The following is a 14,930-nucleotide window of genomic DNA, read 5'->3' as shown; positions in this document are numbered from 1 at the left end:
GAAACCTAGAGTTACGCATTCCCCTGAAGTCAAAGCTCACACTGCCAGGAAGACGAGCAGGATGTGGCCAACATTTTTTCGTCTGCGTATACCTGAGAACAGAGTTTGCGTTTGATTTTTTTTCTTTTAATCCTGCTATTTTTTTCTGTCTTCATACTTTGCACCAACCCACACAGTTTGCACAAGAAAAAAAGAAAAGAAAAATACCGTTGCTGCATCAAATGGAAAAAAAAAAAAAAAAACCTTCTGCAAGAATCTTTTATCATATTTGTGGGGAGAAAATGCTTCACTGCAATCTGTGGGTGTAAAAGGCGAGATCCTTCCCAATGCCCTTGTCTGTCTCCCTCTGGGATGCACTTATTTGGAAAAATGGAGACTGGTTCCTCAAAAGTTGGTTAGGAGCAGCATTTGCTTGTGGTGGAAATTTGAAGCCTAAGGAAAACACCAGCATGCACAAGATCACTAGAATCTGGACTGTTTATGTGAAAAACATGTGCAGAGAAAGATTTTTAATGAATTAGAGGGGTCCTTTACTAAAAATGAACTGCATCGTAGTAACCAAAAGATGTACTGACCACTCACTCCTCCTTCTAGTTTGTTTACTTCTTAGAGTAGGAAATCAGCTCTGGAGCTATTCTAATGACTTATTTTTATCTTTGCTTCAGCGTATTATTCTGTTGCCAAAGGGATTAGGATCTTTTAATGCCACACAAGCGTCAGCTCAGCATGTCATCCTACTCTCCTGAGGTGAATGGCTTTTGTGTGCCGGTATTCGGTTCACCACTTGATTCCTCCCTGGCCTGCCTGACCACAGCGGTCATTGTTTTTGTCTTTTTCTCTTATACTCACAGCAGGTAATCTATCCTAAAAAGAGATGTCACAAGGACGTTTGTGGTGTGGTGAGATTTCAAATCACCTCGAGCTTTTGGACTTTTGATTGTTTGATTGCATTTAGTGCTTTTCTGCTGCACATAACAGTTTACAGATCACACCGGTGTGTGGTAAAATCTTAAAGCCCCAAACAATTCATTTGTAGTTTTAATGAAACACTGCCATCATATATTTTACTAGACTTCTGTATGGGTGGTTTCAACCTTGTGAGTAGTAAAACACAGGCTCTCCAACTGTGCAAATTAGTATCTGTCGTTGTGAAAGCATGAAACTGTCAGGTAAAGACATCAGCTGCATGCAAAATTACAAATTGCACAACACACAAGCGTGATGACAATCTGTGCATGCAAACAAAGAAGACGGGGATCACTTCTAGATTGAGCTGGGATTACCAAGTAGCTTTTCTCAGTCTAAAGCCATTCATTAAATGAGATCCTCCCTCTGCGTAAACATTGATTTACTACCAAGATCCACAAACAAAGAATTTACAGAACTAGCAATCATTCTCTGCATGGACTTTTGTCATTTCTTTTTGGATAGCCCTTTTCACAAAATAAAGTCTAATATAATACTTGTATTTTATTCTCAGCTACAATTAACACATTTGTATTTTTCCCATTTGCATTTATTTCCAAAGCTAATTTTCCAAAATAAGACATTTCCCTAAAATTTTTCCACCCAGTCAATGTTTATAGTAAGAGATAAGAGGGAAAGGGGTTCATAAAGAAACAAAAGCAAACATTTAAAACAACGGAGTTACGGATTAAAAAGCACTTTAATAACAAAAATAACATTTTGCATAGCAAAGGTAAAAAAAAATCATTGGGGAAAATGGACATCTTTACAAATGCAAATAATAGACTCTCTGTGTTTTTAATTCATTCATTTAATGGGGTTTAAATGCAAATCAATGCTTGCACTTGAGTTTTCTTATTCCACTTTGTGTGGAATTTTCTCCTGACGTTCACTTATGACCTTATCTAGATCTTCAAATGTGTTCAATAGACAGTTGTTTGGTTTGTCTATGCTTAATAATGTTGTTAGTAGTGGCACTATGTTGTATTGTATATTAGTATAAAGCAAGTTTATTATTTACAGCAGCACTAAACTGTTAGCAAACACTGATTTACTGTTTAAATATTTTAGATCATAAAACAATAAAAGAATAGATACAGTATACATATATATATATATATATATATATATATTTTTTTTTTTAGGTGAATACTACCAGGTGTTAGTTTATAATCCAGGTCTTGACAGAAACCCGGAGCTGTTTTCTGACGCCAACAAGGCATATGTTGTTCCAGGAAAGTTTTGCGTCTTTGCTGAACTTCTCATATTTACATTAGCTTTAACTGCAGGCTGGCAGGTTAATTCACTGGTATGCATTTTCATTAGGTCTCTGGGGCCAGGTAGAGCTCCTTCACTAATGTGGTCCCCCTGAACTGTGACCTTGGCTTTAATGGGATGTCTGGCAGAGACGGATGGTAGAAGGTAGAAATCTTAAGAGATGTAACAGATTATGTAACTTTGCTGAATCACACTACTGATTGGCGAAAGCCCAGTCCACCTCTGTCACTCTTAGATTCTCTGATCTCGGCTGGGACTAACTTAGCAGCAATACGATTAAAATTCAATCAATTTTGTGCCGTCTATTTTTGTTGTTGTTTTTTCAGAAATGGAAATGTGATCAACCTTTAGGCTATAAAACTTGCGACACTGGATCTTTATTTTACTCTGTATTCCCCCTTATCCAGGCTGCACAAACATAACTCTAAATGTTCAGGATCATGAGGCACTTTTATGATGGGAAAAGAAGTTTCAGTTTCATGTGTTTTATTGAATCACACATGAGATACTGTTACTTAACGTTAATGCAGTTTTAGAACTAAACAACCCTTCTGGGTTACACTGAATTTATGAGGAAAAAAGCTAAGTGAAACAATTTTCCAAGTATTCTCTGGTGTAAAACAGAAGAATTTGAAATTATTTTCTGTCTTATATCTTTGAATCAAATCAAATCAAATCAAACTTTTTTTTAAAAAAGGTACTTACTTGTGCAATTCAAAGTGATTTACAATTCAAAACAAAAACTAGAAGAAATACCCAACCTACCCTTTACTCCCATCAACAGTTATCTCCAATGATCCCACACAATGAATACTCAAAAAAGTAGCTCATTAACCAAATAAATCAGAAAATGCCGAATTAGACAAAAAGGAACGTGTTTTTTTTGTCTCCCTCCAAACATTGTTAATCAAGCAAAGCGTGACACTTAGAAAATACAATTACAAAGTTTAATACTGCCAAACCCTGGAACCATCAAGCATGGACAAATGGATCAAGATGATAAAAGACATCTCAGGATTTCCAGAAGATATATTTTACTACTCATAATCAGGATGTATAACAAATCATTCTGGAATTTAGTTATTTTTTACAAGATGTAAAAACTCATAACCATTTCAGTTTCCTTGAGGCTCAACCCATCATTGGCGTATTCTTTCTAAACTAAACTTGAAACCCTCCTCCTCCAGGACGGACACTTGTGGCAAAGAGTTTCAGTCCAGATAATTTTTTTAAATCTTTCTTTTCCTAATTTTCTCCTCAAAAACGCCTTTAAATTGCCCGACAATCCCCTCACTCACAAAACAAACAAACAAGAACAAGAAGAAAAAAATCTGATTATCAGTGTTTATATCTTCAAACTGCATCTGTCCTTCCTGTAATTCCCTTTCCAAGTTTACAGCCATGACCTCAGATAACCAAATGTCTTCTTCTTTGTCTTATGTAAGTGAGCAGGGAGAACCTGTAGAGCATCTTTACTCCAAATCACAGAACATTCCAGCCTGGATCTGTAAGTCGAGTTCTGGTGATGATGACTTGTTTTGTGAACAGTTTGGCACAGAGAAAACAACTCTCTCTCTCTCTTTTATTTATTTTTTTAAAACAGCTCTCTCACCGATAAGGAGGAAGACAAAGCTAGGTGGGAACGATTTGTACCCCCAGGACGGCTTCTAGGTCATGGGTGAAATTTGTGGGTGCAACGTTAAGGCCTCACCTGCATTGCTGCTTAAGTTCTGGGCGAGCAGCCAAAAAAACATGCCAACAATTACGCCTCATACTCCTAAATATGTAGTAAATTGGTGCGTAAACATGACCAGTGTTGTTGTTTTTGGTGAAATGGAAAATTACGCAAAACATATTGGTGGTACTTAGAGAAAAAACTAAAATAAAAAAGGAAAGATAAAAAAAATGTTGACTTTATGTTTGGAAAGCTGCAGAAGCTGTTCCTTGGTCCCGCCTGCTCAGCAAGTCCATTGGCTTGTGCCGCTGCGCGTCAGGCGCAGGGGGTTGGTCACGCCTGGGAGTTTATTGTGAGAATGTGTAGTGGCTTACAGACTGATCCAGCGCACCGACTGTGCCGTGCGTTTACGCATAGTCCTTCATCATTGGAACGCGTTGAATCTGGACGATCTCCCGGCTGGTGTCAAACAGACTCCTCCTGACGCACACCAACACATTTCTTTCTGTTATCATGCGAGCGTTTACTGGAGCGGAGCAGTGAAATAGTGCTTACATCGTTTTATCTAACGGCTGGACCTCTATGCCAAATAATCCACCTAGCTAGAATGAATAAAAACGGGAAGGTGACAGAAATCAACTCCAGGATAAGGAAGGAACCGTTCAGCGCTAATTACGAGCTGGTGGGCAAAGAACTGGGCAGGTGAGTTTGCTGAATGGAGCATAAAAACGCTCAGAGGCTTTGCAGCAATATCCAGATAATCTTCTTGTAATCATATATATTAGATCTACTATGCACGTGCTTGGAACCAGTGTTATTAATTTAAAGTTGTCGGTTGTTTGGATGACTGTGGAGCGCTTGGCGCACGGAACGGTAATGCGCTTTGTGGGGTTCCGGCTAAACAAAAGTGGGTAGAAAGAGCATTCAGCTTTCCCAACTTCCTTTCTCTTCATGTTTGTAACTCCATGTATGAAGGAAACCCTCAGAGCAAAGGTTAGAGAACTGTACCTACTGTCCAAAACAGCAGAAAGACGAGTCTAGGTTTAGAAACTTCACATCCCCCAGTATCGTTTGTGTTCTTCCCACGTGTGTGGTCTAAATTGTAGTTTTTCTGTCACTAGAAAGCCTTAGGGTTCAAGATGTACAGAGATTTGTTGTTTTGTGCTATTTTTATGTGAATAAGCAGAACAACCCTTAAAAAAAGAATTATTTTCCAATTTGCTGAATAATATCTTGCCTGTTTTTCCACGCAGTCACCGTTCTTTCTTAATTCAGTTTAACAGAGAATGTGGACATGGCACACACTAGATCAGATGACTGTCCCCAAAGCAGATGCTAAATTAAGGCGCTGCAATTCCCTGTGGTTCCGCTGAAAAATATATTTTACTGTCTGCTTTTATATCTGTCTCAGCTTCCTACTGAACAGTTGCAGGTACCCCACCACTCCAAAACTGACCAAATGCTTCCCTCTCCCAAAGCAAAAATTTCTGACCTCATTATGTTTATTGAGATTTTAAAACTTGGATGTACTTTTCTTTACTGTTATTATTTTTAAAGCTTCTCTGTGGGGTCTTTAAGTCAAAACTCCTCATCAGCTGTGGCCCCTTCAGCTTGCAGTGGTAGCACGCTCAAAAGCAGGAAGAAGAACTCCTGTTGTGCGTCTGTGAAACAGGCAAATGAGGACTGTCATTTCTCATTGCGCATCAGATATGAGTCAGTGCACCGAGGAAGACAAAACACAAGCTCCACAGGAAATGACTTTCTCAACCAAATTATCACCATCTCAAGCCCACGGGGAGGTCTGAGTTCTGTCTGACAGAATGGTTGATGGTTGTTGAAGTTTCTGCTGAGAATCTCTTTGTCAGAATCAGTCGAGCAGTTCTGCTCATTCAACACATGGCATGGATAGCTTGCAGATTAGTTTTTGGTAACTTCTGACCTATTTTTAATAATAAAAATAAATGTCCCCTCTCTTCTTCTGACGCTTTTTCTCTTTTTTTCTGTGTGAATTCTGCTTGTTAAGAATGTAAAGGCTCTGACGCCTGTTTGCCTTTCACTAAACAATGATGCATCATCAATAAGTGAGAGCTACAGAAGTGAGGGCCCCGGGCCCCTCAGCAGTCAGGAGCCAAAATAAAATCTTAACTGCAGCCAGAACAGTTGCTGTTTTTGGTCAGCAACACAGTGTTTCTCAAATAACACTTCGGGAAATTGACTGGAACCGTGCTGACTGTAACGTTTTGACTCTTTATTTTGACTTTGCCCAGTTTGGTCATCTTGTTGCTTCTGTATTCAGTGTTTTGTTTTTCATGTGTGTATGGCCCAGTATGTAAGGTGTCGATGTTTCAGTTTGTGTGTATTTTTTTTGCGTACTGCATGGACTCCAACAGCACTGAATGAGCACTGACCCCCACGCTGTCAGGCAGAACAAGCTGTGGTCGGGTGGGTGGTCTTGGTGTGAAGGCGTCTGACTGGTCAGCTTTTGTACGACTGTCAGAGAAGAATCAGCCTCTTGCTTAGGGGTCTGGATGGAAACAACAACATAACTTTATTTGTCCCCTCTGCTGTCAGTTGTGAAGAAAGGGAAGTGGACAAGGCCTCATTATCAGTGTGGGAGGGACAGCTGGTGATTGTGTTGGTTTGACAGAGGGAGGCTATTTTACACACATTGGACATCCTGCCCACACCCACGGATGACCCCTAACGCCTCTTTTGAATCCATCAATGTGGATGCATGGAAATGAATAGAAGGGGCTTATTTGTAAAAGTGAATGCTTTTTTTTTTTTTCGTGGTCTTGTTGCAGATCTGGCAACCGAGCTGTGTCATCTCTTTGTGTGGCTTATAGAAGTGATAATACCCTTATCAGGCCTTTGCACTTTAAGATGCTCATTCCAAAAGTGTTAGGCTGAAAAGGTGGGTGGAGGGGGACTCTCAACACTATAATGACGCACCCTCAGCAGACAGCAACGGTCTGTATTTTTAAATGATGCCATTTAACCCTCTTATCTCTGCACTCTTCCTTAACATCATTAGTGTTGCACCCTTCAGAGTGGAGTTCTTGAGGACACCCAGTGGTTTTGGACTGTTATTTGCAATTATTTCAGCAGCCTAGATGTGATCCAGAGGATAAATGGATATGGAAACAGAACTGTCTTGACCGACCCGTTCAAGAAAGTGGTTTTCATTTTTTTTTTTTCTCCTCCCTTTCTTTTTTTTTCCCAGGGGAAAGTTTGCAGTGGTGAAGAAGTGCACAGAGAAGGCCACAGGGAAGCAATATGCTGCCAAGTTCCTGCGAAAGCGAAGGAAGGGAGAGGACTGCCGCATGGACATCATGAACGAGATTGCCGTGCTGGAGTCAGCCAAGGCAAACCCGTATGTGGTGGCACTGCATGAGGTCTACGAAACCACCTCTGAAATCATCCTCGTTTTGGAGTGGTAAGATTTTTTTTATTTTTTTTTACTTGCCTTGATAATCTAAAATAGTTTGTGGTAAAATCAATTTGACTCTTGGAAATGTGTTTCTTAAAGTTTAAGCCTTATTTTTGAAAGTCTACTAAAAAAAATCATTTAGTCAGTTGGGGTTTCCCTGGTTGTCTAGAACTCTTATCAGCAAAGATCAGAAATACATCACACAGTTGCAGAATGGAAGGAGTCGTCGGTTTCGTGTGAATTCACACACATCCATGTGAAATGCATCTGTATGAAATGAGTTCTCACTCGCTGTGGTCATTTGCTCTTTCTGTTGTCGCTTTAGCGTCTCCGTTCTATGATGGACGGGAATTTGACACTCTAAATGCTAATGCAGCCGAAACTGCATACAGCTGAGTATGAGAAGACGGGCAACTGAGTCATTTCGATTTTGCGGTGGGATCTTAGCATTTGATTGATGATTGAGGAAGTGTGCTTGTCTTGATCATTTATGTAGAAGCATCATCCAACAGTCTGGTGTGGTTAGGTATTACATTACCTTGTGCAATGACTTTGTGTCCTCTGACAAACTTTGTGGAGAATCTGAAAAACCACTCCATTTAAATAAGCTCACTTGGCTCATTAGAGGGGGATAATACTTTGCAATTATGCTTGAGCGATAGGACTTCGCCCCTCTTCCAGAGCTGCTGAGAGACCAGTCGAAAGGCCTTCTCTGGTCCTCTGCAGTCATTTTCATCCCAGACAAGGAATTCCTGTGCAGAACAAAAGCTGCACTGTGGGGAGGGCTGCATATTACCCCTGAATGCAGTGTGAAAGGGGAAGTAGCGCCATATCTCACTCCTGCTTGCCTGCAGAGAAAAGCAGGAGGTCAGCCGGCACAGGCCATGGCGACCCTTCTTGCATATGAGATTTGTCGCTGGTTTTTAAATGTCAGGTATCACCACTGTCAGTTATTCTTTTAAAAAGAAAACTGCTGCGGGTTTCACAGTGAGGCCTGTAGAGAGCATAAAAAAAGCTGCAAACTATTTTCCATTTCCTGTGGGTTTAAAGGTAAGCAGGCAAGCTCTGAGAAGCAGCACACCATGCAGATGGTGTAAAGCGCATGCATGCACATGGCTTACAGCTGCAACCACATCCTCATCCATGTCAGAGAAATGACAAAAGTTCATCTGTAATCTTTCAATCTAGCTCCGGTGTGTGTCAGTACCACAGATATAACCCCATTTGTAGAGTTTAGAGATTAAAACTTTTAAAAAGTCATCTCATTTCACAGTCTAAATCAGTTTTCTTGGGATAGTTGGACCTCCAACAATTAAATTCCAAAAGTTATTTTCAAAAATTAATTAGTCAAAGCAATCTATAGCAATGTCTGCTCTATATCAACTGTTGTATCCTATTTTTTTCAAGTATTAACATTTTTGAAGATTTATTTGAAATATTTTTATGGGGATTTTCTGTTCTGAAATAAAAACTGCCATGCAGTAATACAGTCAACAGTCTAAAAAATGAGCATCAGGCTTTAATCCTCTTTCTGCTTAGACTTTACATTTGGTCTTCATTTCTTATCTTAGTCCTAATTTTGAGCCTTTAGTGTCTACTTTTATGGCTATAGTCACAATGTAAGGTATGCATGTTGGTGCAACTTTCTAGTAAAGTGTTAACACTTTAGAGAAGTTAAGTACAGCTAAAGCTAAAGAAGTAAATTATAATGAAATTAGAATGTCATAATGAAAGCTCTTTCTTTAGCTTCCTAAAGTATACTAAGCTGTGCCCCTAAACATGTATAGAAAAAAGTGGATGGACTTGGTGTTAATTGCTTTAATCACCCTTAAAAAGAACACCAGCTTCATTTTGGGATACAAAGCAATTTTTTGTTTTGTAAATTTAAAGTGTGTTTTCCGTTGAAAAAAAGAAGAATATGTGGTGGATTTATCTGTCAAAAGGCGGAAAAACTATATATATAAAAAGGACATTTTTCACAGTTGAAAAAGCTCTGGGATTTGAGGAAGAGACAGAAAAGTTCAGGTTATGTAACATTTTTTGCCGACAGCCTGGTCACAACGCCCCCCCCCCCGAGGATGAAAAGCATGCGTACCTTCTAAATCCCTCACACATGCTTGTACTTTTTTTGGTGAACTGTCAGCTCCAGGCCTTCATCTGACTGTTGAGGCATTCGACTTAAATCTAAGATACTTTTTATCGGGTTACACAAGACCATCCAGTGAAAAACCAAAACATTTCACAAACTCTTTTGAAATGACCAAAAAATAACTTTAGTTGTAATTGAAGGCGTGGGATTTGTTGGTTTTTTTGCAGGCCGGTGTTCACTTTTGTGAAAATTGTATGTGGGTTGAGTTAGTAAAGCATCGTTTTCACCTCTTTGATTATCCCTTTTCCTATAGCTCACTTGATTTGACTGTTTTCTAAACATATATATTGATAAGGTTATTCTTAAGTTGTGGGAGGTTTTTCCCACAACTTGCATTGATTTAAGTAGATGTGGAGAAACTTTGTACCTCGTGTCAAAGTAAAATCGCCGATAATGTTGAGAGAGAAGCAAAGGGTTTGATGGGTTCGCTAAAACTGTACAAGTGCGATGTTGAGTATTTACAGCTGCAGATGCGTTAATAAAACTCAGTACTTGTTCATTTTATTGTAGTTGCATTATAAAATATTAAAAATAAGCCAAAGTGGATTGTGTCCAAACAAACCATTCCCTTTCCGTTCTATTATTTTTGTTCCTCACTTTTCCTTCCTGTGCTTTCATTGCAGTGCCGCTGGTGGTGAAATCTTCAACCAGTGTGTGGCCGATAACGACGAGGCCTTCACAGAGAAAGACGTGATTCGGCTGGCGAAGCAGATCCTGACAGGCGTGGCTTTCCTTCATCGAAACAATGTGGTGCATCTGGATCTAAAAGTAAGGACACGGAGGGATTATGTGACAATAGGCAACAGGTTTTCTGCCCTGGAGCGCTCCACTGAGATAACATTTCTGTTATGCAACCAAAGTTCATTTTGTACATTTTGACCCCTTTTTCCATGGAGATTCAATCAACAAATAAACTCAATAGTTAGCAGGATTCTTTACCAAGCCCTTTTTAAATATCCCAAATATTTGAAAAGCAAATCTTATTTTGATTCACTGCATTTGCAGAAAATTCACTTTTTAAATTATTTGAGGGATTTCTTTTATTTTTTAGTATGTAGAGACTTTGGTTTTTTTTCTTGTCCAAACAAATAGTGGTGAATAGCCAGCTTTGGCTTAAAAGCACACCGAGTTGTATCTACTCTAGTGTGAGTGAAAAAGAGAGCCAGCTAAGTGTTTGGCATTGATTCCTCAACTCTTTTCAGTGCCGGCTGATAAGTTAAGTGGATGATCTGGGCTCTAAGGAGCAGCTCCTACTCCGACAACCTAACAGACCCCTAATTCTCTCAGGACTTGTGAGCTCGAAGTCTGTCGTTTATTAACATAGACGATCAATGACGTAAACCTCATGTTCACAGACTGCTTTAATTGAGATCAGCTATTATGTAACACACCGTTTTTCTAAACTGGGATGTGCTTCTCCTCCAGCCCCAGAATATCCTGTTGACCTGCGCCAAGCCTCTGGGTGACATCCGTATTGTTGACTTTGGCTTGTCCAGACGCATGGACAATGTCAGGGAGGTCAGGGAGATCCTGGGTACCCCAGAGTACGTGGGTAAGTCTTGCTTTTTATCCACAGATGCATCTGTCTCCTCTTAGTTTGTTTTAACATCATAATTTATCGGATCTTTTCGTCTGTCCTGCAGCACCAGAAGTTCTGAGCTATGAACCCATCAGCACAGCGACAGACATGTGGTAGGTACATCACTTAGTTGCATGCAACTCATTCTCACTTCACGTTCCAAACATGTAAAAAAAAAAAAAAACATCTGGACTTGTAACCGCTAAATAATTCCTTGCTCGTTCACACATGTCTTACAACTATCTGCAACCTCATTTTCCTCTTCTTGTTCTCTCTGTGACAGGAGCATCGGGGTTCTGACATATGTCATGCTGACGGGCGAGTCTCCCTTTCTGGGTGACGAAAAGCAGCAGACGTTCCTGAACATTTCCCAGGTCAACGTAGACTACTCGCAGGACACATTCGAAGGGATCTCCTCCCTGGCAGTTGACTTTATCAAGTCCTTGTTGGTAAAAAACCCCAGGTGAGTCAGTTTGCAGCAAAGATGTGGTTTCCATCTGCGTTACTGTGATCAGAATTACACATAGCAAGGATATGAGTCAGGCTTACAACTAACGGAAGCACGCCAGCATGTGCACACATAGCGTTTTATTTTTTTTTTCAATTTACGTAGTAGTTTCAACAGAAGTCATTTCCTTTTTTACTCTTAGTGACTGTAATCGTTCCTCATTTTAAAAAGAAATGTAGTCCGCTGTCTTTATAGGGATATTGGAGCATATTATTATGCAAGTGTCACCTTGTTAGGAGAAAATAGCTGTATTGCTATGATTAGCTCCAGTCTTGGCCTAATTCTTCTTCATAATGGAGGGCTTCACATTTTAAATCAGGCAACGGCCTCCCAGAGTCACAATCTCCAGGCAGTTTCATATAATTGGAGCAGAATATAAGGAGAACAAAATGGATGTTTAGATTCCTCAGTGTTTTGGAATTGAGGAAGAAAGTTATTAGAGAACCTGTGGGTTAAAGGAACGTTACTAACGACCCACTCCGATCATCTTTGGATCTATTTTAAAAGCGTTCATAGAAGTCTTTCAACTGTGATTATGCCGTTTTTAGCCAAAATGTAAAAAGAAAAAGAAAAAAAGTCATTTTCTAGGACATAATTTCTGTAGAGCGACAGTAGTTCATTAGAAATTTGCATTAGAGTTGGTACAGAACAATCCCGCCCCCCTTCCCCTCTGCGTTGCTGAGAGCTTGTGGCCCATATTTTTTACATAACAAATATAGCTGATTTCTTAAACTGCTTTTTTTTTTCGTCTGCTCCTGATTCACAAGAATCTAAATAAATAAATATAAAGAAATGTCATTTTGATTTGACTTTTTATATATGTATATATATTATATGTATGTCCTCAATTATCAGAAAAAAGCAACTAGAACGAATGTTAAAAAAAAGCCAAAGACACAATTTTCATCGGGGCAGTCTTGAAAGAGATTGATGGAATTGGATGATCCAAGGAATCCACGGGTTATATAAGCTCTTCCACTCCTCCTCAATGTTATTGTGTTTGTGTGTGCAGGAAGAGAGCCACTGCAGAAGAATGCCTCCGTCACCCCTGGTTGAACTCGCACCAGCACCTCCACATGAGACCGGCCTCCTCTTTGGATGAGCCGGAGATGAGCCAGTCAGAGTCGGAGCCCGAAAGCCCTGCTCTGTCCCCTGAGCTGGACCTGATCGAGTCGTACCTCATGTGCCCAGGGCAGGGGGAGCTGAAGGCGGGCCGGGATGCCTTCTGCTTTAACGAGACCCAATTCCCCACGAGACCTGACATGAAGCAGGAGCTAATCTGCTGACCAATGTTTCACAAGCGGGGGACTGGATGTAGTAGAACTCAGTGGAGCTGATGCTGAAAGCCAGTGAGCCTGCAGCTGGATGGGGGCTTTTTTACCTGGCTGTACTGCTGTGATGCCTGTGACCTGAGCTGTGATCAGCTTCATACAGATGGATGTGACTGAATTCTTACTTCTGTGCTCATTTATATAACTGCACAAGAAGAAAAATGGGGCAGACGAAAGCGGAAGTAGTGGGAGAGGACTCACCGAGGTTTTTGATGTACAACTGCACTGCTGCATTGAAAGTGACAGAACTGTACTGTACAGGGCTCTGCTTAACGCTGCAGCTGTTCACCCCTGCACTGGTTTCTTCATACCAAAAGAACTGGGTTTCCGAGGAGAGGTTCTGCTTTCTGCGAGGAAATGACTTCACTTATCTAAACAAATTACGCTTCAGCTTCATCCTTTCTATGAGGAGTGTCATTCAAGACGGTGAAGGTTCTTCAATTTTAAAAAAAAAAAAAAAAAAACAGAAAAGGAAATGCAACAGTGTCTATGCAGAAAGATGTTTAATTTTTCACTGTTTTATGTCTATTTATGCGTGTGTTGTATCACCTCAACCCCTTAAATATTATAAAGCCACGTTCAAAGTTTAAGATATGATAAAGTAGCATTCTTAATTTTTAAGAAAATCTTCAGCACTTTTTTTTACTTTGTTTGACTTTTGTGTAATTAGAAAAACAAACAAAAAAATGAAACGCTCGTTTAACATAGTCGGCCATCACATGATGTACTGTTTATCTGTAACACCTGATGTTTTTGTCATACGTGCCACTTATTATGTGCCACTCTGTCAACCTCACTTTTGTATATCTTTTGAGTTTGTTCACTTTCTTTTTTGTTATTGCACAAGTTGCACAGAATGTTTTGTACGTAATTGCAATGTTGCCTCTGGGTTCATTTTCTTTAAATGCCACATTTTTAGGAGAAGGAAGCTGAGGGGGTTAATAATTTTTTTTTTTTTTTTTTACTTTTTTGGGGGGGATTTGTTGTTAAAAAATCAAACTGTAAAAGGCATGGTTGACTGATGGTTCAGATTTGTGTGAATATGTGAAAGAATTTCCTCCATGATTTTTGAGAGCAGAGAAAATGTATTTTGTGCATTAATAGAAGGATTTAGCCTAAAGATTATTCTGGGTGAGATCATATTATGACAACATCATTATATAGTTTTGTACGGCAACTTTTACAAATTTTAGTTCTATTCTCCTCTTGAATTTCTGGAATGTTTGCACTTGTCCTTGTGGACTTTGTTTAAATAAATGTTGATGGCTATCATTGCAAAATGTAACGGAAAAATACATGTGCTTTTGTATTGAACTCCACTGTCTCTGTGTGTTTATTTCACAACAAAATTAAGTCTTTATTTTGGTTTTTCCCACTGAGTCTGAAGTCTGAAAAGACTTTAAAAGATTCAATTAAAGTAACTTTAATGGCAAAACAAAAAGACAAAACCTGTCCAGAAAGACGTGTCTGCAGGAAAGTCACCACCACCCTTATATTGAGTCATTTCTTCTATTAAAAAGTTTTTTTCTTTTTTCCAACCAAAATTTATTGTTTAACTTTAATAATAAATCTAGAATTTATCATAAATGACGGTAAAATCTAGATGGTTTACTTAAAACATACTTTTTGAAAAGATTATATTCTTTTTAACGTTCAACTTGTAGGAGATAATGTTGCAAACAAAAAAAGGGTCCTAGTAGTTTGATCTTGACAGATATTTTGGGACGATAATATATTTTTATAGATAAAGCAATTTTGCAAAAATACAGACAAAAACATTAGATCCATTGGCATTCATATAATATTCCTGAAGATTTAATTGGATTGGATAAGGAACATGGCCAAAAATGTTTCACTTTCTTTTCCTTTACAGTGTTCCCTCATTTATTGTGGGAGTTGTGATCAAAAAATAAACCCTGATGGTCCACAAAGTTGGAATATACATGTTTTAAGGCTGTAAAACTCCTTACTGCACACTTTATACGCTTTACTCAGACAAAAATGAACATCTTCA

General features: G+C 39.2%; 1 protein-coding gene across 1 annotated transcript; it reads left to right on the top strand.

Annotated features, from left to right (window-relative positions):
• Positions 1-4,278: 4,278 nt before the first annotated feature.
• Positions 4,279-14,230, top strand: LOC101163818 (serine/threonine-protein kinase 17A). Its single transcript, XM_004071296.4, has 7 exons — positions 4,279-4,621; positions 7,143-7,355; positions 10,122-10,266; positions 10,924-11,050; positions 11,142-11,190; positions 11,361-11,540; positions 12,598-14,230. Exons 1-7 carry the CDS (start codon positions 4,527-4,529, stop codon positions 12,869-12,871), a joined length of 1,083 nt encoding a protein of 360 aa, XP_004071344.1. The 5' UTR covers positions 4,279-4,526; the 3' UTR covers positions 12,872-14,230.
• The last annotated feature ends 700 nt before the right edge of the window (positions 14,231-14,930 follow it).

Source organism: Oryzias latipes, chromosome 8 (assembly GCF_002234675.1).
Source record: "Oryzias latipes chromosome 8, ASM223467v1".
NCBI classification, from domain to species: domain Eukaryota; kingdom Metazoa; phylum Chordata; class Actinopteri; order Beloniformes; family Adrianichthyidae; genus Oryzias; species Oryzias latipes.
Note: the sequence above shows the minus strand (reverse complement) of the source record. Positions and strands in the feature narration are given on the sequence as shown.